We start from the raw sequence: 25044 nt of genomic DNA on the forward strand, positions 1-25044 counted from the left end.
ATTTATTTACAACCAAATATGTAATTGATAAATTATAAATTACTTATATTTTATTTGTACAACCATGTGTTACGTTTACATAGTTTATTCAAACACTCCCATATAACTTTAGATTAACCAATATGTTCAACTCGATTATTATTTGTTATAATATTTTTTTTTAATTGAGTACTTGAAGGGAAAATTACCCATGTCAAGACAAAAGACTTAAAAAGACCAAGTGATGCACATCCAAGAACAGCATAAGTATAATTATCTTTGTTGTCAAATTAACTTATTATATTTTATAATTCTTATAAAATATATAGCATCCCCCAATAGATCCCACATCGAAGGCAATATCATATATATATATATATATATATATATATATATATATATATATATATATATATATATATATATATATATATATATATATATATATATATATATATATATATATATATATATATATATATATGACATTATAGAGAAATAGTTGGATCCATCGATCCTAACTTTGGTTTTGTGAATCCTAACCTAATTAGCATATTTTTTTAAATTATTTTTCTATGTAATGGATCTAAAGATCTCTTTTAGTGAATCATAAATTTTTATTTGGAAGGAAACTATGTCATGAATATCATAGAAAATTTTCTACTATAATTTGTATTTTTAGATATCTAATAAAAATACACTCTTACGCTTGTATGTATACAAATGCATCTAATTACTCTATAAATATAACGCCAACTTCTATCCTAACCCAATAGTACAATAATTTCTCTCTCTCTCTCTCTCTCTCTCCATGTATGAGTATAATGGGATAGTTAGGATTTTGGAGATATGTATATATATATATATTTTATGAAAGTTTTGGGATCGAACTCTGAACCTCATGCTCACATATCTAGTACGAGAAAATTAAGACATGTGGTTCAAGTTCAATCCCATACTTTCCACGAGAAAAAAAGAAAGAGAGAATGTGAATGATATATTGATTTGCAGTAGATAAAACTATCCATCAATAGAGGTGCAAGGCTTGTTAGTCCTCTCTTTTCTTTTCATTAATAGCTATCTTTTTCTTTTTAATGTTCACTATATTATAATTATTATTTTTTATCTTATCAATGTCTCACAAGAGGAAAAAAAAAAAGAGATAAAAATCAGTGTAGATATCAATTTTGATATTTATCCTTTTAATTGTAACTTTTAATATACTGGACCATAAATATGATTTATACATATAAATATGATATACTTGCAACATTTACATCAAGATGATCAATTATATATATATATATATATATATATATATATATATATATATATATATATATATATATATATATATATATATATATATGTCATAGTTGTATAACCATGTTTAGCATTTAGTCTGTTATATTAAATGTTGTAAATAATATTTTTTTTATCTTTTGCACTTGCATGTACCTCATAAAAGATAATTTGAGTGTAGACAATAATTTTGTTTATATTTATCTCTCTATCATTATGGTATGTATGTATGCATGTATATCCTTCAAAACTTATACCTCATACTGATTGGTTGTTAAAATAGTGATGATGAAACTCAAATCGAAACTAATATCTTATGTAAAGATATTTTTAATATTATGATTTAGAGCTATTATGATTGATAAATATTTGAATATCATATGATTGATACCATAACTGATAAGTATTATGATTTAGAGCTATTGTTAATATCTCTATCATTATGGTATATAAATGTATGTATGTATGTATTTATATCCATCAAATCTTATACCTCATGGTGATTGGTTGTTAAAATAGTGATGATAAAATTCAAATTGATACTCAGAAAAGCTTTAGAGCTATTATGATTGATAAGTATTTTCAGAATAGGAATTAAATTACTTCCTGATAACATTATTTAGAGATTAGAAATTGATGATCGAACCCTCCATTCCTTAGTCTTATTTTGATGCTTTTTTCTATTGCTGATCACAATATATTAATTCATTCAAAAACTTTACACTTCTTGTGGTCGATGAATATGTTAGTTTGAAAAATAATTTTTTTTCCGACAAAAAAGAGAAACCATATTACCTCAAAAACGAGTAATTATTATCTACAGAATCAAAGAGAACCAAATCACAAAATTTGCCAATCAATTGGCAAATTTTAAAATGCCATATATCGTATTAAAAAAGTTGTACATTAATTCAAGCCTCTCTATATGCAAATTATAAAACGTTGGAAGTGATATTTCAATTCCATTAAATTCTAGTTTTCTTCGTTTCAAGAATACATATAAAATTATCCAATTTCTATTTCCTTTCCATTTGAACAATTTTACAATTTCTTATGCAGATTTATTTTAGGAATAAAAACGATTGATTTTTTTTTGTTACGAATCTATTTGATTCGCTTAAATCGATTTCATGTTCAAATATCTAAGAAATACTTGAAGGGCAAGTTAATTACAAGAAAATGACATTGGATCTATTTTTTAGAATATATATATATATATATATATATATATATATATATATATATATATATATATATATATATATATATATATATATATATATATATATATGAATAAATTCAGAGATTCTAATAATAATTATATTACACAGCTGTGAATGGATAAATATTATGTGCTGGGAATTTTTGTTGGCCCAAAAAAAAAAAGTGACATTTGATTCATTAACACTAATATCATGCAATCGAAAACTACTTACACCTATCTAAAATTTATCTATAATAATTCTTATGAAGAACAGAAAAAAAAAAAAAAAAACTCTCTCAAATCACATCATAAATAAGTTTATGTCAGCTAACTTAACTCGTAAAAAATTTGACAATTTATTAAGAGGTCATTCATGAGCTTAAAACCTATCTTCATCACTTACCCAACAATGCAGTCGTTTATCTATCCCTATCCTAGAAAAGGACTTCACACCCTCACCCAACACTTCTCCTTCGTGCACTAAGTCCCACTAATTCAATGCCTACTTCTATCTCCAACATTATTATTATTATTATTTATTATTATTATTATTATTATTATTATTATTATTATTATTATTATATATATATATATATATTTATTTATTTAAATTCAGACCAGATTTTCAAAATTAATTATATCTTTATAATTGGAGGAATTACAAAATAAATGTACCATTTGAGTCATCTTAATTCAATTCTTCATGACTCGAGCGTCATTTACAAAACTAATGTCGGAACATAATTTGATGGATCAAAAGTGACGATAATCGCACTTGTAGATATATAATTCCAACATTCCTAATTTATTATTAGAGATATAATATACTATTCTTTTTTTATAATATATTTTTTTTGAAGTAAAATATGATCTAACATTTTGCCACCAATTACTGCAATAAAACAACAACAACAACAACAAAGAATTCGATAAAAAATCCTACACTCGAAACAAAACCAGCGTCTCTTCTCTATCAATTCTCCATGAAACAACGCCAACATGATCTCAATGCTGCAACGTAAATACATACCAAAGCACAACCGCTGCAGAGGGAAGAAAGAAGAGATGACTGTGAACGAAACACATCAATCAGCTGTGATGCTGACACACCTCTTCTTTCCGAGCAGCTGCGCTTCTCCTGCAGCCACCGACTCCAGTCCCGGCCATAGCTCCCGCTTGCACTGCAACACCCGCCTCGTCTTCCTGGGCGCGGGCGGGCAGCTCGGTGCAACAGACGGGAGCTTACTATCTTCGGAGGTCGGCGTGCGGAACGACGCCTCGTCATCCTTCGATGGTAGCGCCGCCCTTCCACGATCCTCGATCAACAGAGCCATGGCGAGAGGCCGCGTCCGAGTGAGCTCCGGCGTGACTGGCGGGGTCATGACGGGTTGGTGTGCGGGAGGAAGACCGAAGGCTTGCCGCCGGAGGAGGAAGCGAGACTCTTCTTCTTATACATGATTCATATATGTTGCCTTGTCATTACACCTCTTCTCCATCTGATCATCATCAAACCTTTTTTGTTTTTTCTTTCTCTTTTTCTTTTGTTTTTGTTTTTTGACTTTCTAGAATGGATGAGTAGCACACAATGATACTGGTCAATTTATTTATTTTTTTATTTGAATATATTAGGTTAGTGTAGAAAACTTTCAAGTATATCATAACTAATGACATTGAATTATTTAAAAGTATTTTCAATTTTATTTCCTAGGTTGATTATGAGGAAGAAAAAAAGAAATAGATAAAAAAAGGAAAATTATATAAGGCAAAGGAATATTATTTGGAAAGTCGAATTTGGAAAATGTGTGTCGGTAAGAAGGTAAGATATGATTTATTTGTTTAGTAGTTAGAGGATTGTAATGAAATAGTGGTGGTGAATTGAGTTTGTTTTCGATGTAAGCGCGATGTAAGACTAACATATCCTTTTTCAGTGGTATGGTTCTATAGTTAGATTTTCATCTCGGAAATACGCTCAATAAATCTCGTAGTTATATATTTTCTTTAATCTCTCTCATTTGATTTTTTTTTTTAAATTCAAAACTTCTACATAGGCCTTTTAGTTTATTTGAAATGTTTTATTATCGAGGTTGATCTATATTTCAATTTCATAAACTCAAGATGTTACTATGCAACGAAAACGTATACACGATACACTACTTTTTTTTTTGAAATAAATGGTTAGTATAGGGGTATTTCAAGTATGTCATAAATTATCTATCACATGATAATTTTAGAACATTTTTAAATTTATTTTTTATATTGATTATGAGAATGAAAAATAAATAAATAAATAAATAAATAAAAGATGGAATGAACCATTTAGTTACAAGAAAAGAAAATTATCAAGTGAAAAAAAATAAAAGAGTATTTGACAAGACTAATTTGGAAAATTCTCTTCTCCATAGGAAAAAATATATATTTAATTATCTTAATATGATTGTATTTTCTTTCTTATTACTTTTCCCCCATCTCAAAAGATTATAATGAGTTAAGTTTGTTTATATATTATGTATATCATGTGGAAGGTGTCTAAGATCACATTTCTTTTTTCTATGATATGATTCTAAAGTATCTTTGTGGTTGTTACCCTATTGCTATAAATATAAGAGACTTAACCAAAGCAATACTGTCTCTAATGGTCCTCTAAAACATGAAATTATATTCTTAATAGCATATAATAATGATAATAACAAATTATAATGCCTCAATCACCCCGAATCAACTATATAAATCTTTTATCATTATAATAGCACACAATAACAACAATAAGATATTATGTTCCAATTATTTGAGATCAATTATATGAATCTTTTAACGCTTAATGGTCTTACCTAGGAAGCTTATTCTTAATAACATACTATGCACATAGTTTTTGTTACAAATGCTTTATGAAAACTCACATTTGAGTTCAAAAGTCTACCTTCGCATATCTAATCTTTCTTATGAGCTCCTTTATGAAAGCAAAATTTGAGATTTGGATTTGCTAGCCTTATACTTACATCTGTATCAGAAGAAATAACATTAGATGTGCTATGCTATATCAATAGGGTCTCTCTCTCTCTCTCTCTCTCTCTCTCTCTCTCTCTCTATCAATTCATCTATCTCAATAGTGCTCTATTCTTCTTCACAAGCAATAGGAGGGTTTCACTGTTTCTACTTTCTAGATAATAGGTGAGATCAAACTACATTATTGTAGCCAAATTAATCTCTGGGTGGAACCAAATCATATTTAGACTAACTAACCAATCAGCTCCTCATAAAAGAGATAACCCAACAAGATGGATCAATGAACTCTCACCATCTTGCCATATGAATCATCTTCTCCCACACCTTGTTAGATGTTATTACTTCACCCCACCTTCTCTGGATTAGGTTTCCATGGATCAATTGGCTTATCATAATGTTACACTATTATTGACTTGTAGTGCAGGAAATAGCATATTATTAATTAGCCTTAGCATACAAGAAAAAAAATGGCATGTATATTTTCAACTCTGAATTATTTTATCATGACCCACCCAGTGGATGTCACTATATCACTTCCACTCTCGAGAGAGACAAACAAAAACGACTATTGAATGACTCCAAGAGATATAATAAAAGTGTGCTCATCAACCTTCTTTTTAGTAGATGGGGTGAGGATGACAGCTTACAAAGTTTGCAGAGAAGTGCAATACCAGGCTGCAAAAGAATCCTAAAAAGTTCTCATTGTTCTTCCACTCCACCATCAACTGCCACAATTGTTTTGGATTTATTTCTTTCTTTACCAAAACTTCCCCATGATAATGCTGAAGAAGCTGGAGATATATTTATACATATATATAGCAACATTTCAAGTGCTGAAGGATGAAGATTCTAAGAGAAGAATATGCTTCAGAAGTAGGAATCTGCCAGAAATACACTGAGTACAGCAACAACAATATAGCAATGTCCAGTTCACACATTTAAGACAACCACAGTGATGGAACACATTGACAGAGACAGAGAGACATGACAGAAACCACATCATCTTTGCCGGAAGCTCATGACCTGCTCTTGAATGGGATTGCCCTGATGACTACCTGGTGGTACAAGGCAGCAAGAGCAGCTCCAATGAATGGCCCAACCCAGAATATCCACTGAGGATAATGAATCATAATTTAGTCAAATAAGTGAAAGATTAAAGAAGATGATGCGAAGGGAGATGAGAGCACTTGATCACTTCCTCCTCTTAGACTTACATGGTCATCCCAAGCATGGCCCTTGTTGTAGATGATTGCAGCTCCAAGACTCCTGGCAGGATTGATACCAGTGCCAGTGATGGGGATGGTAGCCAGGTGAACCAGGAACACTGCAAAGCCAATAGGCAGCGGAGCAAGGATCTGCACGGATTCACAGGAGTCTTTAGCGCAAAACCTCAAGAACTCTCTTACAGACAGGAAAATGGCAGCCGTGGAGGAATTGTGGAAGTTGATCAACACATTAAGCACAACATCAAGCTCGAACATACAAATTTAGCACAGGAGAGAGAGAGATTATTGTTTGACAGGTGATATAGTCATAAACAGAACAGCTTACAGGCACATGAGAGTCCCGAGCACTCCTCTTGGCATCAGTGGCAGAGAAGACAGTGTAGACGAGGATGAAGGTGCCCACGATCTCAGCACCCAAGCCATCGCCCTTGGTGTAACCAGGAGCCACCACGTTTGCCCCACCACCGTTGTTCTCATAGAGCCCCTTTTGGAACCCCTTGACCACACCAGCCCCGCAGATGGCACCCAGGCACTGCATCACCATGTAGAACAGAGCCCTGGTGAGGGAGAGCTTCCTCGCCAGGAACAACCCGAAGGTCACCGCCGGGTTGATGTGGCCACCTGACACGGGTCACACAAAACTCGGTTACCGCTGCGAACCGAAGCCAAACTCTCGACACAGAGATCGGGTGCTTCACCTGAGATCCCAGCGGTGCAGTAGACCAGCGCAAAGATCATGCCGCCAAAGGCCCAGGCGATGCCCTGGATGCCCACCGTCGAGCACTTGGTGCTGGACTTGACCACCCCCATGACGGTGAGGATGGTGATGTAGAGGAAGAGGAAGGTGGCCACGAACTCCGCGATCCCAGCCCTGTAGAAGGACCAGGAGCTGAGCTCGCCTGGCTCAAACAGTGGAGCCGGTGGTGGCTCCTTGTAGTCCTTGTCCTGGCTCTGCGCGGCTGTCCCTATCGGCTGCCGCTCCGTGAACTTGTTTGCTCCAAGCCTCACATCCTCCTCTTTCCCCTCCATCTCTCTCTCTCTCTCTCTCTCCCACCTCCCGCCCCCTCTCACAGGCACACTGATCTCCAAAGATCTCAACTCCGTCAGTGTTCGTGCCTTGAGGAAGCAGGGAAAGGTAGCATTTTTATAGATAGAGAGAGAAGATAAAGGTGTTTTCGGTCTTTGATGATTCAAATGCCATACCATATCATGGCACATACAATTATGCACTGATACAGATGGTTCTAGAAATGTCACGAGTTATGGATAGGCGTCGTCGTCTCTTTCTTTGACTCGTTCTGTAGCCATTTCTAACCTTTCACTAACATAAAATTTCCTAAGAGAACTAAAGTCACATTAAATAATTTGAGCAATTAATGCACCCATAATTATTATGATTATATAACTATATCTCCAAGGTTTTTTTTTTATTTAATTTAGAAAATCAACTCTTAGTTTCATAAAAAATAATTAATATATGAGACTTCCATCACTTAAATTAGGGACAAAGGACAGATTAGCTGAAGTATATGGCTAGAATTTAACATACTATGCACCAGAAAATAATACAAACCTACTGCAAGATAATGAAATCAATCTCACCATAATAAAGATACCATATCCACAATGATGGACTATTGCACACTGCACTCATCACATTGAGCCGACCACTCAATCATGGAGTGAGATTGAAGTAGTAGCGTTTGGTAAGTGTCCACATAGATGAACATTGTTTTATATTCTTTCTTTGAAGATGGCGGAGGAGAGTCCAATTGTTTCCTTGTCGTTGTGGACTTGGGAAGAGTTTGATGGAGAAAACTGTGTCTGGGGGACTATCATCTGATGAGCCGCCCACAGCCGCTCTTCTTCTGCTGGCCACAAGATTTGCTTACTCCACGCCAACCTCATGCGACAAAGGAAATCAAGATTTGGACTCTTGCCTATCAAGCGTTATAGTGTTTTTCCACGTTGGAAAGTACTCAGCTATATATATAAATCATTACTGTATTTTAAGTTTTTTGTTATGGTAATGAAAGATGAGAAATTATTACCCTTTCAATTGTATAATTTTTTTTTTTTTAATAGTAATCAAATCAGCGATCCAATTTAATCCCAGACTTCATCGGATCGGTGTTGGATCCAATTAATTTCAACGTGGCTATACGTACGTCTGCCGTCGGCAAGATCCGGTTTGGACGGCGTCCGGCGCGGCTGTCTTCGCCGAGCCACCAGACGAGGAGGCAGCCCTTCCCATTGGTCCGTATCGCATTGGCCCCGCGTGGGACCCATTCTGTGGGCCCGAAGTGATATGCCCGGGCGGTAGAGGACCGCCCAGCACCCACGAATCTGACCCCAACCAGCCTCCAGCAATCAAAGGAGGAGGAAGCCCTTCCCATTTGTCCGTATCGCATTGGTCCCATGCGGGACCCATTCTGTGGGCCCGAAATGATGTGGCCGGGACGGTAGACGACTCCCACCCACGAATCTGACCCCAACCGGCCTCCAGCACGGCTGTTTTCGCCGAGCCACCAAAGGAGGAGGGAGCCCTTCCCATTGGCCCCATGTGGAACCCATTCTGTGGCCCCCAAATGATATGCCTGGGACGGTAGAGGACTCCCACCCACGAATCTGACCCCAACCAGCCTCCAGCAACCAAAGGAGGAGGCAGCCCTTCCCATTGGCCCCATGTGGAACCCATTCTGTGGCCCCCAAATGATATGACTGGGACGGTAGAGGACTCCCACCCACGAATCTGACCCCAACCAGCCTCCAGCAACCAAAGGAGGAGGCAGCCCTTCCCATTGGTCCGTATCGCATTGGTCCAATGTGGGACCCATTCTGTGGGCTCCAAATGATATGCCTGGGACGGTAGAGGACTCCCACCCACGAAGCTGACCCCAACCAGCCTCCAGCAACCAAAAGGAGGAGGGAGCCCTTCCCATTGGGTCCTATCGCATTCGCCCCATGTGGGACCCATTCTGTGGGCCCGAAGTGATATATGCCACGAACCTGACCCCACCCAGCCTCCGGCGCGGCTTCGCCGAGCCACTAGAGGAGGAGGTAGGGAGCCCTTCCCATTGGTCCGAACCACATGAGCTGTCTTCCCCCGAATCTGACCCACGCCGGCGCACCAACCCCAACCAGCCTCTTGGTGAAACTGTCGGTCGCCCGTGGCCTGTTCCGGCGGAAGCCCCGACAGCTTGGATGTGCAAAAGCGATGAGAACTTTGACGCACGAAGCAAAGACTATACTTTACCTGACTATTTGTCAATGGTCGATACATTACCATACCCGAACGAAAACTTAATCAGATGCGAAGCAACGAAATCAAACACATCAAACGAAGTTTAAAGCACAGGGAATAATACATGCGTAGATTTTTACTGAGCAGATGGAGGGATGTGGGGGCAAACTCGCTCTGGCTCTCCTTTGGTAAACAAGTTCGTCAGTTCGCCTCTTTTCCACCCCAAAGTCAACAGTGTGCCTGCAGGCAATTGAAGATGGGCATAATGTTCCATCTGATTTCATCAGTGTGTATATTTTTTAGACAATCTTGATCTTGTTAATCTGAGTTTAATGTTATCCTTACCCAATGTGAAGGGCACGATGTACAGTAGTGCTGGTTGACCATGCCCATCCATCAGATTCAAGGCAACATATGTAATCAGGAGACCTGCAAGGCATCATCATCATCACTGAATTGACAGCACAGCAGGAGAATCCAGCTTGGTTGGTTTTACGCCACAAAAGTGAAGATATAGGAGTTCTAAGCAATTAAAAGCATGTCTTTTGAATTCAAAGATAAGGAAGGAGTGGTTGTGCTTTAATAGACTATAGAAAGCAGGATCACACTGCTTAATATGTGCATTTGGCTCATCCTTATAGTTTATTGCAATCCGGTCTGGCAAAGTGATGTGTTGGACAAGCATCATACCTGAACCATAAGCCACCATTGACCAGAGAAAGTAACCGACTTGAAGGTTCTTCTTTGCAGCCCAATCGTACCTGATAACATTTTCAGGAAAAGATAAATTATCGATTTATCAAGAGTAAAAACATGGATTTCGTAAGGAGGATGTAAGGACCGACCTTAGTGAAAAGGCAATTAACAGCCCAGGAAGGAGGATATCGCCAAAACCTATAATGCTGTATCCACCCCAGGGATCAAACATGCGTGGGATCTTAAGAAGCATAGGAACACCATCCTCTGCGGTCCTATCCCCTCGAGCGACCTATGAAGAAAACATGAGAAAATTAGTCCTTTGTATTTCAGCCTGAATCCAAAAAAGTGATAATTATGTAATACATACCACAATCATTACGCTTTCATGAAACCACCTTTTTGATACAAAAACCCAAAAGATGTCGTACAGGAAGGCACAACTAAGGAGAACCATGCCCACCTAATTAACATCAGAAGTTTAAAATGAAAATTTTGTGGCTTATGTAAGTAGATAACCAACGAAATTAGATGATATATGTGGAATTGCAACAACAAAGTAAATTTACAAACGAAATGTCTATGGAAAAGATAATGCAAGTACAATATAATACAATTTGTAAACAGATTTCTGTTGCATTGACAATAAGGTATCATAAGTAAATTTCAGCAAATGTTAATATCACGATTGATAAATGGCGTTCTAGAAGACTAGATCATTTAATGATCACAATTATGCCAAATGAAATAATTTGATGAAATTATGCCCATCTTTTACATTGTTCACAGTAAAAGGTAGCACCGACTATGAAGCATGGAAAGATTGTTTCATGTGATGTACGAGAGCACCACAAAGAAAGGTCAGTCAGTTGTAGAAGTGCAACAAAGATATTGAATTGACACTAAAAATGGATGATAAATGGCAGTTTATGAAAAGCATGACCCTTGATGGAGAGAAATGGTAAGAAATGATTTCTTCGCAGACTAAAGAATCAATTATATGCTCTCCTTCTGAGCCACTAATGACCACTGACTTCTTACTTGTGCATAAATAAAAAAGCTGATTTACTGAGAGAAGCTGACTTTCTCTTGACTGTCAAATTTCAAAGAAAAAAAAAGAGCAATGTCTTTTTTTGGATCCACAGACAACACATCCATAGACCTTCAAATACAAGGCTAATTCTGCACAGGTTAGATATAAAACATTTCTTAGACCTGTTTAGCACCAGAAAAGCCAAACATTAACATGGATATGGCAAAATTTTGTATTTAGTAATTGTACTGTAACTGCATCATATTAGCCTCTAAAGATGCAACCCCATGATGTAGCATGAAAAGATGTGATATAACCCAGTACATATTATGAGAGAACAAGAGATTACTTCACTCTGACATAAAATTATACAGGACAAGAACATCACCGTAGCAAGTGCAACAGTGCCAACGTTGTCAAAAAGTCAACTTAGGTTTAAGCTTAATAGTTATCATGCCATACCACTTTCAGACCTAACAATGCCACAACAACCTAACAGATCATTTTAAATCCAATAGCTGTTCTGCCACCTAAAAACCAGAGAGCATGAACACTAGTTATTACCCAATAAGTAACTTCTGAAAGAATATGATCTTCATTACAATTGGCGAAATATTTAAACAACATATCTTCTTCCACAATGCACACCAACAAGGTAGTAAGTTCTTGATAAATCTTGCACTGTCTAGTGATTTATACAAACATCAATATCCTTTAAGTTCAGATTGCTCCAGACAAACATTTAAACACTGAACTTTTACTTATTAGTTGATGCTTCAAATACTGTCTTGCAGCCAAGTACATCAAAGTCACCTTTCAAACCGCATTTCTAGTATAAGCATTATTCAACTCATCTCATCAACTCTAAACTACTGCAGCTACTTAGGCACATACTTTTTTGTCGTATTACCATTTTTTCCATCTCACCTTTTCATTGATGGCTTTGGTGGCAGAAGAGATCTGTCTAACACAGTCATGGCATATACAACTTTTATTCACCATATCGGGCACAGATAGCCACCGGCAGAATCCAAGAGCCTTGAATTTGATCAACCATTGGGTATCAACCGCCAATTTTAATTGTACAAACAGGAAAGTTTAGTTTCATTAACTTGGTTTCATTTTGCTGTGGCTGCCTAGATGCAGAAAAGAATAATTACAATAAAATTTGAGAGCTGGTTCCAACAGTGGCAGGTGCACCTTGACAAAAGGTGGACCTATGTTTTAAATGTATCCTTTGTATAAAGCAAGAAGCTTATATCCAAAATTTCTAGTCAGTTATACAGAGATCGCATGATCATAGACAGAAAAAGTTACAATAAAACGACACAAGTTAAATCAATTTCTAGACTATTGATTATGGCCTTGGTATAAATCTTCCAGCAAAATGAAGTGATATAGTGTTTTTGATGATATCACAAACATTTAGAAATGGCTTGTAAAAATGTGCCTCGCTCAATATGTCAATTGTTGGACAAAAAATCCAGTCATAGCCTGTAAACCCAGTGCACTCAAATGGGAAGTCTTACCTTAAGATTGGGTACTCGGACAATTTGGAGAACTGTAATAATCAACGCAATGCCCTAAGAAAGAAAACAAAAACGTTAATGCACATTAATTCAAATTCTAACTAAGAAGTACATCAAAAAACCTGTTATTTGCAGGCACCAATGTGAAAGCAGGAACTGACAATGTTAAAAAAAACAAGTATATAAGTTATTGCCTTCTGAGTATGGTAATTAATTGGCTCAACATCATTTATTCAGTATGACTTACACTGAATGAGTTCAGTCTTGTTCAGTGTAACTGAAGAAAGATTGTAATATTGACAAATGCTAGTACAAAAACAAGAAGTAACCAGAATCAAAGGTATGAACAGAACCCGAATAGGATCTTATTTGCACTGTCCTCTATTCAACATCAAAGGATCCTTGTGAAGTTTCAAGCATTGGATCCCAATAGGAATTCAACTTTGCACTACAACTTACAATTTCAAGGACAAAGAAGAGGCAAGTGATATGATAATGCCTTCACTTTTGTATGTGTGTGTGTCTTTCTCCCTCCTTTTTTTGGTAGGACAAGGCACCAGATTTAGAAGAATATTTAGGTAGAGAATGGCAAATGTATTAGTGAAGTTTCAGCTTCAACAGGTATCAGCAGCTTAAATACCTAAGCTGTTAGATAAATAATGTTCAAAACAGTTGTCTCAATATTTGAAGGTGTCATCTAGCCTAGCTGGTTAAAACTTTGACAGCTTATCACAGGGTCCTGGATCGAATTCCACCCTTGCCACTTACCCTTTGCAAAGAAAAAAAAAGAAGAGTTAATATTGGGCATCAACTCCATTTCCTTTTCTTTTCACTGTAAGGTTTGCTGGTTACATGTCTCTTTTCTGCCTTCATATGAAATTGTGATGTTCATGTTGTTTACATTTAGTGTATTTCCAAGAACTTTGGTCTTCTGAACTTTATAAGGTGAAGGTCTCAAACTTCTAATGAATCATGGTGCCAGCATATTCAAATTTAATATGACTTGGTCTGTTTTTTTGTTAACTTAACATCGTAAGCATGCAACAATATGATGCCTGCCTTTTATTTTGTTAAAAGTACTAGATGTTAAACTAAATAAAGCTAAATATGAAACACGTATCCAGACAGTTGCAAGTTGCATGTTAGTGAAGAAGAAGAGTGATCTCAATTAATATATCGTTTGACTTAATTAAAAATTGTACATCAACACCATGATTAAGCTGAAATTAGTAAATTTACTATCTGCTAAACTTTGCAGATAGAACTAACCACGACCAATTGATTCACAGCTGATAAGATATTTCAACAAGCTAGAAAATCAAATGGTCACGATAATAAATGTTATTACATGAACACGATAATAAATATCTTATCACAGCTGATAAGATATTTCAACAAGCTACATTAGAGCAACGATCTTGTGCCATATAATCAACAACAGTAGGTTCATACCAGGACATCTTGGCCAATCCAGGCAAAGGATACGCGTCGGTACACAGCCCAAAGGACGGCAAAAGCAACACAAAATGGAGAGACGGCCAGTGTAAGATACGAGACAGCTCCAAAGAAGGGCACTTTGATGAAAGTTTCTCCAGCACGTTTGAACCAACTAGGCCAATCATATGATAGTTAGTAGAGCTTTATAATAAGAACCACAACTCAAATATTCACTGTTGAGAATTAAAGATTTCAAACACTCTTTAGCTTTATAACTAATTAAGAACCACAACAGTAACTGCAGAAAAGTGGGCATGAAAATCTTGTGGTACCGTGATAACATAGCCACCAAGCAAGTTTGTAGGCCCTGAAGAAATAAAAGGAACACAATTAAATTAAATAGAAAACAAGAAACCATGTAAGTAGCCTAAAACATCTGCTGAACATTTTAAGGACAAAGTTGATATACGGTATACTTCTGTTACCAAATGTCTACAGCTTCTACATAATTTTTCTTAAACAGTAACCAATACCGTAAAGACATGAATAGAAGAAGCCACTGGACTAAGATAACACCACCAATGCATGTGAAAGACAGTGCATATTGTGTTACAGCAAAATCCAACAACTTTATGCAACTAAAGATTAAATAATAAAGTAAACATCTTCCAGAGTGACATTATTATTTTTTCACTTGTATAAAGGTCCAACTATTAGTTAAATGGCACAAGCCAGGTCAGGTGTATCAGTCATAAATAAGTCTTCCTAACTTTTAGGGAGGCCAAACTTTTATCCACAGACACATTTATGGTACAAGTAGTTGGATACTGTTGCTTTTAGAAGTCTTGCATTAGAAGAAACAACTATAAAAGAAATAAGGAGCCAAGACATAAGGTAATGGTTTGCACCTCCACTCCACCAATGGCAAATAGAACCACCAAAAGCTCCACAAACCAGAATGACATGAGTTTGTATAGTAAGATCAAGAAACAAGAAGCAATCACAACGAACAAAATTGCTGATGTTGTGTTGATGTCCACCACACCGCCAGAACCAGTTGTTTCCATCTTGAGAAACTCATCTGGTGCATCCTATGAGTAATTAAGTATTATTTTTATCAGTTAAATATAAAATATTTGAGAAGTTCCAAATCTACAAGATGATAAAACACCAAATAATCAAGAACATCAAGAAAAGATACAGACTTTTAACAACTTTTCTTGCTCAATAGATGCTTCTCTAGCACTCCATGCTGACCAATATGAAGCACATAAGATGGTTCCAACTGCCATAAGCCACAGAAAAACCTCTGCTGTGTCTACAAGAGGACGATCTGGGGAGTACAACTGCACAGAAACTGAAGAAGATGTGAACAATTAGGGACTCTTTGAAATTAAAAAAAAAAATCCAAAACAGCTACTGCCAAATCAAATGTCAGAAAATGAGATTTTGTAGATTACAATGTCTCCAGATGGAACAAAGAGATGGTAAAAATAATTTTACAAAAAACATTATCTCTATATGTCACGGCCTTGCACAGGTGACCAAAAAGGAGTAGAAACAAACAAGCATGTGCATCTGTGCCTTGTAAGAGTCGCTGAAGGGGACAGAAAGGCGAGGCACATGCATTACACTCTGAGCAGACATGTACATTCATTGGAGTAAACAACCATGAGAAGAGCTTCAAAAAATACTGGGATTTTGTATCTCATGTTATCAGAAAAACTTACGTGAAGCGCCACTCTTAAGACTTCTCTCCAGACTTACACCTGCATCATGTGGTAGCATAACTGCAGGTATATTTATATCTAAATCCGTCTCATTTCGTTCACAAACCATCTTGTATAGTTCTGCACAGAAAGAGACACATAAACAACAGAAAGATTTACAAAAAAACTTAAAAGGTGATATTCCATAAAGATGTAATGAACCTTATCTAGCATGCATATGGATCTATCCTTACGATGCCATGACAAAGAATATCTTTGTACTGTAAAGAATAATTTGAAAGTTCTTATTACCAAGTTGGTATAATCATTAGAACAAAAGGAACGTTGGCAAAATGGACCGCTCATGGATGTAAGCAATACCAAGTGCAGACTTCCTCTGTTTTGGCAGTTCTAGCCACAGTTCAAATTCAAACTTATCAATCTATTTCTATATATCACAAAAATTAAGAACTTGTTTCTTTTAGCTTTGCTAATGACTTAGAAAACAAGGCCCATGTAGCATTAACAAAATGAAAGTTGTTGATTAACATGTAACCTCCAAGTAGGTGAATCTATGTTCTATAATGTGCATGACTGGGATTGCATCTCCCTATGAAGGCCAAGTTAAGGAATCCCCAGTCAAGGTTTTAGCCTTTAAATAATACTAGTTTGGACACCCTATTGGTTTGGTTAGCGACTGAGACACCAGTAACTGACCAGTACTACCTGACATTTAAGAAGGTTAAGAGAAGGAAAAAGAGTGGTATGCCAAGTGACACTGAGTGGTATGGTCCATCATCGGTGCTTGGTCGAACTGGTAAACAATGATCAGTATGTAATGTTCTATCAATATTTGGAAGTTGAAACCATGTTCTCCAGCTTGTCTCACAAGTATAGATAGAAGGGATTCACTTAAACAACTACAAGATGGTGGCTTATGGAAGGCATCTATTTGGGTCTTACTTTAAACATGATGAGGAAAATAAATGGAGCTATTCATAAAGAGAAACTATGAACCAAAATGAAGGTGAAAGACTAGAAGAAGAATACCATAAGGAGTTGATGAGCATAAAAGTTTCACACAGGAGATGGAATGACTATGTAACTGAAATAGAACAGATTGCTAAAAGATACCAGAGTCCCCTGACTTGTCTCTTCACCTCTTATTTATTAGACCACTCTAAATTAATGGCAAAAACAGCAATGTAGAGAATAGGAAAGGCGACCTTTACGGTTATTTATGATCAACAAAGCAGAAGCACCAGCAGCTTCAGCAACCTTTGCCTTTGTTGTAAATTTGCACCTTCCACGATGCACCAAAAGAATGTCTCCAGCAATCTAACATGAGAAACAAACAAATAATAGCTGCAATAGAGATGAAGTTTGCTAACTGTATGAACAACTTCAAATATGACTGAATAACAAACCTTTTCCTTAGGTGCAGTGCAGCAATCAGACGGATCCGAAAGAGAGAGGGGAGTCCGGCTTGCGTATTTCTCCTTAGTCTGTATAGTTGTGCCAAATCGAGCACCGACTCCAACAAACTCACTATCTTCTTCATTGTTAATCCAAGTTTGCACTTTTACCTAACCAGAAGCCGACAAACAATGGTAAATTAAAATACAAAAACAGAATCTAAATTTTATAAAGTACACACTGATCATTAATAAGAGGAATTTTTTTGTATTTTGGGACTAAGAACTAAAACTGAAATAATACGTCGAGCGGATAAAACATGGCAAAAAATTATTTAGAGATGCAAAAAACGACATCATAAATGAAAGAGACAAAAAAAAAATCTAGAATTTAGTTATAAATGCAAAATACTTAAGAAATGAGCCTCCTTGAGCTCATGATTTAGTAAATACGAAAAGCCACCTCTTTCAGTAGCAGATTATTAACTATGTTGTTTTGTTTCAATTATAATGCCAACAATACGTGAAAGATTCCCTATTTCTCCCCTTTTGGTTTTTCCATTTTCAAGCGGTCTCTTTTCATGTCAAACATGCCAGGCTGCTATTCTCGTCATTCTCAACCATATGTCTCACTTCTTTTCGGACTAGCCAACCAAAGCAAGAAAATAACCCCAATTCAAGGGAAGATGGGTTGCTTACGGATGCCCTTTTGTGTTCCGCAAGGGCCTCAGAACCACAATGCAATCTTTCTAACACACAAATCAAGGACAAAGTAGAAGGCCTACAACACCCCGCCTCTAATATCGACCTCAGGTAACAAAAAACGTCACATTGTCCACCAGCATTGTAAGAACCAAGAGTCCCTCAGATCAAGAACGGAGGAACCAGAAGGGAATCCTCACCAAAATGAAGTGATTGGAGCATCCCGGCAGCTTCGGGGCCTTGTCGTCCTCGTGCACGATGTCGCCGGCGTACGTCAGTCCGGGGATGAGCCACAGCAGCATCAAAGCCCTCAGAGCCCTGCTCCGATCCATCACCCTAGTCTTAGCTCACCGAGAACGAGAGAAGCGGAAGGAGGAGATTTCAATGGACGGTAATCGGGGGAAGCATGGAAAACGGGTGAGAGGAGTAGAAGAAGGAAGAAGGAAGAGGTAGATCCCCACTGCTGCTTTCGTGTATTATTGTGTACTACTACCCATCAAAGGCGCGTCGTCTCGTCCACTTCGTTGCGGTCACTGCGGCTGGTCCACCGTCCGTGCGGTTTGGCGGTGAGGCAAGAGGAATATGATTCGAGATTCGTGCTCAAGTGAATCTTGACAAGGATCAACGGTTTACGATTTCTCCGCACCGTGCGCGACGGCACATGGAAGGACGGTTGCGTGCGCCCCTCGGGCCGGGGGAACCGACGGTGGCGGCCGATACGGCGGAACACCGTTGCGGGGTTTCGCTCTGCTGTTTCCGTTGACAGTTTGCCGTCGCCCATTTACCTCAATAATTAATTATCTATAACATTTCGATTTTTAATATTTTTAAATTATATTAAATTTGTTAATACTTAAAATTATATATTTATATTAATATTGTTAAAACAAATACCAATACATAAATCCTATTATATTTCCAACAATATAAAAAGAAATAATATTAAATATTTTACTTTTATAATTATAAGAATCTTAATATAATTTTTAAAAATATAAATATTGAGATGCTAAAGATAACTAATTACGTGAGGTAATATATGTAATTAGCACATTTACCAGCTAACCCTTCCTAAATTTGTTTAATTGACGATAGATGTGGGATGTTATATTATTCATTCAATAAATTTTGTTTAATTGTAATTAAAAAAATATCAGAATTTAAGTACTTAACATATCATATTCTTCTCATTAATTATTTTACTTATCATTAATATTTGGTTTTTTTTCATTTTCAAGATTTCTACCACTGAACGCTTTGACATCGAAATAATTTTTTAAGAATTATATTAAAAATAAAAAGAGGAATGAAAATTTGAATCCAATAAGGTTACAATGCAAGGAAAATTCGAGGAGTCACCCCTGAAATCTTTCTGGGTCATCCGATCCAACTTTATCTTATGCTTACCACATGAAAGTTCACCGGTCTCTCTCCCTGCTTGCTTCATCTCGCAGTGCTCTCGGCATTCAACTCTGTCGTCAAATAGCTTCTTTGTATCACCTTCAATTTGATATGTCTCATGGCCTTTGCCAGCAACAACCTGCAGCATCACTTAGACAAGAGAAAGTGTGTGATTTAAGAATACTGTGAAGAAGGACCAGAATAAGAGTTACAATGGCGTCTCCTTCCTTCCCCATGGCAAAGGCTGCTCGCAGAGCAAGTCTTCTGTCACCATTTACTGATAGTGAACAGCCATTTGGGAGCTTTTGATGGCTATTACTTCCACCATGCAGTGAGCAGAACTCTTCCATTGTGTATCCAACACCAGCCAACATATCATCCAATATCTTCACTATAATTTAGAGGTCACTCCATTGCATTAACAACATGGCCAGACTAATTGGTGTATGGTATAGAGAACACATACTTGGATCTTCATTCCTTGGATTGTCTGATGTCAGAATAACCACATTACTTTTATCAGCTGTAATTTTTGTCATCAGCGGCCTCTTCCCCCGATCTCTTTCTCCGCCACATCCAAACACTAGAAGCGAAACATTAGCTATCAGCCTGCATCAAATCACCCTACAACTACTAGTATTGCTAGGATAAAAGTATGGTTAGCTGCTTTTCTGATCTTTAACTTCCTTCTTGTGAAAATACACTTATGAATTGTGTTTCGGATTCCCAACATAAAAAAGACACACCAAAGTGCTGAACTTGAGATGTTGCAACTATAGAAGAACTTTAGTGCCAATCTTCGTATGCTCTAATGCTACGTGAGAGTTTTGAGCAGTTTTTTCTGAAAGTGCACAGACAGCATTTGATGGAATTATCATAAAATTGGAAGTCAGCTGATTGATCACACTGCCATGAGATTAAGTCATGTAAAGCTCCACATTACCATCTTATCTCACTGATACATATAATAATATACTTGTACATTGGTATTGTTTAGGACAGCAAAAATGCTCTGCAATTGAGACCTCTCTTTAGCACATATAGGGAAGAAAATATTAGAATCTAAACCAAGCAATTAAGTTTTCGACGATCAATTACCGAGCACTGAATTAGGTAAGTTGAAAATTTCATTCATATATATATATACATATATATATATATATATATATGTATATGTATATGTATATATACATGTATATGTATATATGTATACATATATATATATATACATATATATATATAAATATATGTATATATATATATGTATGTATATATATATGTATATGAATATATATATATATATATGTATATATACATATATACATATATATATATATACATGTACATACACATATATATATATATATATATATATATATATATATATATATATATATATATATATATATATATATATATATATATATACATATACTCTTAGTTGTGTCGATCTAAATTACACATATGAGGCAGTCTGTCTAAATTATAATAATAACACACGACTATTGATCCTAAAAATATTATTGATATCATATGTATTTCATATTTTATATACTTTGTTGAGTCAAATAAATTAAATAATATTAATGATGATCAGATTTGGTTGATCAGAGTTATTTTCAATGAACATAAATCACAGTGACATGTAGGGGATACACATCAACATTTCATAACGAAAGAATATGTGATTTTTAAACTTTGCCTGTTTATTAAACCAAAAAAATTAATTAAAATAATTCTACATTAAAAAGAACTTTTAGGCATTATAGTTATCATTGGATATCGCTGCCTTCATTTTACTTAAACATTCATTAAAAAAAAACTTTGTTTATAATCAAATATAAATGTATATTTAAATAATTGTAAATTTTAGACATTATAATTTTATATTAACCCTCTCATATAATTTTATATTAAAAGGTATTCAACTTTGACAGGAAATCTAATGTCAGCTAATATGTGGTTGTCGTGTGATATAAGTCATCATTCATCATATATAAAGATTTAAAAGAGAAACATAAACTTATCGTGCATTATGGAAGGAAGATAATTATAAACTTTCTTCTCTCCCTCCCTTTATGACAAGATAATTTTAAACTCCTTTCTTTTCTTTTATGATAATGAAAATTTTTTTCCCCTCCTTCGAGATACAAAAACATATTCTAAACAAGGAAATGGGGAAAGACACTCTTTTCTTGAACTACTCGAGGCTACATTCAAGGATCTCGGATTAGAAACTCGAGCGTCAGAGTGATCAGGTCTGAAAAACTCCCTTGACTCTAATCTTCATGTAAATGACACCTTGAGAGCACAAGACATTCATCTCGGACCCACCTAAGACTCACTTTGGAGTCATCTCGGATATGCTTCGGATAATCTTGCATATATAAGTTTGGACCATATTAAGCTGATCAAGATGTCAATAATTTTTTTCTTATCATGACACAAGTCAAAGAAAAAGTAATATTATATTTGTCGTCGCTTGTTAAAGTGATACATTAATTAGACACTAGAATAGATGTATCCATCTATAATAAAATTATTTAGATTTTTTAGATCATGAGGTTTACGTTTTCATTCATCCTAACCTAAATAGTATACCTTTAAAATTAATTTTTGATTTAAAGTGTGCAATGAAACTAAAGATCTCTTTTAGGTGATTAGTTGGAAGGTAATTTATTTCATATATAATATTATTTTTTTCTACCAAAATTTATGATTTTAGATATCTCACTAAAAATATAGTATACTATGCATGCATGACATGCAAATGCACATAATGACTATAAATACATAGGTGACTTATGTCCTACATCTTATAGTGCAGAAAGAGATAGAAAAGAAATTACTGAAGAAGCTTGATTGTATTCACATGTCCCTCTCCTATTTATATAGATTAGGAGGGAGGATTTTCCTTAACGGATTAGAGGATTTTCCTAAACAGAGTAGAGATATTTTTTCATATAGTTGAAAAAATCTTATCTGCTATCATGCCTCCGCAAGATGGTGCTCCTATCAAAGACACCAATCTTGAATCGATGTAATGCAAAAAGGTGGCGAGCGAGAGGTTTCGTGAGTGAGTCAGCTAACTAATCAGCCAAATGGACATGAGAAACTCATTGTTGACGATGGACAACTTGATCTTGCACAAAATGAAAATCGATAGCAACATGTTTCATGCGGGAGTGGAACAACGGATTAGCGCACAGATAGGTAGCTCTGACATTGTCACAATATATTATAGGAGTGGAGTTGATGTTGAGTTCTTTGAGCAGATTTATGACCCAATTGAGTTCTGCAGTGGTAGTGGCGATGGCACGGTATTTAGCTTAAGTTGTAGACCGTGCGATTGTCTTTTGCTTCTTAGAACTTCAACTAATTGGATTAACGCCAAGGAAGACAATATACCCCGATGTGGATGTTCGATCATCAAATATGCCTGCCCAATTAGCATCGATAAAGGCATGAAGCAGAAGTGGAGAGTATTTACAAAGAAAGACATCATGATTGAGAGTCCCATTAAGATATCGTAGAACTTGTTTGATCGTAGACCAATGCATAGTAGATGGCCTCTGCATAAACTATGATAATTTGTTGACTGCAAATGAGATATCGGGATGGGTGAGAGCTAAGTACTGTAGAGAACCAATGACTTGTCAGTAATGAGCGGGTTCTGTAGCAGGACTTCCATCAGATAATTTGATAGAGCCACTAGCAGATAGAGGAGATTTAACCACATTTACATCTTGCCTATTTGTTTTGGATAATAAATCTTGAATATACTTTCTTTGTGATAAAAAGAGACCGAAAGATGTGAATGTAGCCTCTACACCTAGAAAGTAGTTCAGGGGTCCTGCATCTTTGAGCGAGAATCAATTTGCCAACTGTTTGATGAATGTTTGGATTTCTATAGGGTTGTTGCCTGTGGAGTTGAGAAAGCCAACTGAAGTCAGAAAAGAGCCAAGTTCAGTGTACCAAGCTCTTGAAGCATAACAAAGTCCATAAATAGCTTTTCGAAGTTTGAGACATGCCTTGAATATTAAGGATGAGTGAAATCAGGAGGTTGTTGCATAAAAACATCTTCAGTTAGAGTCCCTTATAAAAAGGTATTATTAATATCCAATTGGTGTAATTATCAGCCCTTAGTGGTGGCAAGACTTAGGATAAGTCTGATTGTAATGAGCTTAACAATGAGACTAAATGTCTCAATGAAATCAACTCCAGGTCTTTGATGAAACCCTTTGGCAACGAGGCATGCCTTATATTGGGCAATAGAGCCATCGGGGTTCTGCTTAACTCGAAAAACCCACTTATACCTGATGATGTTTTGTATATGATGAAAGTGTACTAGATCCCATGTTGAGTTATGGAGGAGGGCATTATATTCCTTACACATGGCGGTACGCCAATGTGGAGATTTTTGGGCTTAAGTGAAGGTGGTGGGTTCAACGGTGGTGGATGAGGAATCCACGATAGCATGAAGATCAAGGACCTGACGTGGTTTGAAAATAACACTCTTAGAGTGTGTGGTCATAGGATGGTTGGAGACTATGGGACCGTGAGGCTGTATTGTTGGAAAAAGCGATTGAGAGTCATTGACACAAGCTGGGTCAGTTGGAGGTACGTCAGGATCACTTAGTCGATAAAGAGGTAAAAATAACGATTGTAATCCTGAACTGGAGGAGTGGAATAGTGTGGATCATGAGAGGAGGAACTGGATGATATCATGAGAGGCTCGTTCGGTTGGATCGGAGGTATACCCCAATGAGAAATAGTTAATGAGGTGGTCTGCATGGTAGGAGAGGTATGGTTTTGAAAAGGAAAGATAGACTCAACAAAAATAACGTGACACAATATAAAAATTTTATGAGTATGGAGATTATAGTAGCGGAAAGCATTATGTTCAAAAGAGTAACCTATAAAAACTCAAGGATTAGATCATGATGTTAACTTGTGAGAGGCATATGGATGCAACCATAGATAATATAGACAACAAAATACTTCGAGTTTACGAAGATTTAGGGGTTTGTGAAATAGTGAGTCAAAGGAGGATTGGTATTATAGGTTTGTGAGGATAGACATTCTATTAATAAGGTAGACGACAGTTTGAAAGGCTATCGTCCAAAATTTTGAAGGCATGGAGGCTTGATGGAGAAGTGTGAGC

General features: G+C 36.2%; 3 protein-coding genes across 3 annotated transcripts; all 3 read right to left on the minus strand.

Annotated features, from left to right (window-relative positions):
* Window positions 1-6329: 6329 nt before the first annotated feature.
* LOC104000197 (aquaporin PIP1-2) lies at window positions 6330-7848 on the minus strand. The gene is made up of 4 exons (XM_009422184.3): window positions 7413-7848; window positions 7040-7335; window positions 6703-6843; window positions 6330-6600 (listed from the first exon to the last, which is right to left on the minus strand). Exons 1-4 carry the CDS (start codon window positions 7741-7743, stop codon window positions 6505-6507), a joined length of 864 nt encoding a protein of 287 aa, XP_009420459.1. The 5' UTR covers window positions 7744-7848; the 3' UTR covers window positions 6330-6504.
* Window positions 7849-10002: 2154 nt separating this feature from the next.
* On the minus strand, window positions 10003-18970 carry LOC135625182 (signal peptide peptidase-like 5). Its single transcript, XM_065129594.1, has 14 exons — window positions 18680-18970; window positions 17790-17948; window positions 17589-17700; window positions 16384-16503; window positions 15859-16010; window positions 15562-15744; window positions 14986-15020; window positions 14669-14825; window positions 13217-13270; window positions 11025-11117; window positions 10804-10946; window positions 10649-10719; window positions 10304-10387; window positions 10003-10198 (listed from the first exon to the last, which is right to left on the minus strand). The coding sequence occupies exons 1-14, from the start codon at window positions 18809-18811 to the stop codon at window positions 10095-10097; spliced, it is 1599 nt and encodes a 532-aa protein (XP_064985666.1). The 5' UTR covers window positions 18812-18970; the 3' UTR covers window positions 10003-10094.
* A 708-nt stretch (window positions 18971-19678) lies between these two features.
* LOC135625661 (UDP-N-acetylmuramoyl-L-alanyl-D-glutamate--2,6-diaminopimelate ligase MurE homolog, chloroplastic-like) lies at window positions 19679-20419 on the minus strand. The gene is made up of 4 exons (XM_065130743.1): window positions 20347-20419; window positions 20093-20271; window positions 19887-20019; window positions 19679-19734 (listed from the first exon to the last, which is right to left on the minus strand). Exons 1-4 carry the CDS (start codon window positions 20417-20419, stop codon window positions 19679-19681), a joined length of 441 nt encoding a protein of 146 aa, XP_064986815.1.
* Window positions 20420-25044: the final 4625 nt, after the last annotated feature.

This window comes from Musa acuminata, chromosome BXJ2-10, assembly GCF_036884655.1.
Source record: "Musa acuminata AAA Group cultivar baxijiao chromosome BXJ2-10, Cavendish_Baxijiao_AAA, whole genome shotgun sequence".
Classification (NCBI taxonomy): Eukaryota; Viridiplantae; Streptophyta; class Magnoliopsida; order Zingiberales; family Musaceae; genus Musa; species Musa acuminata.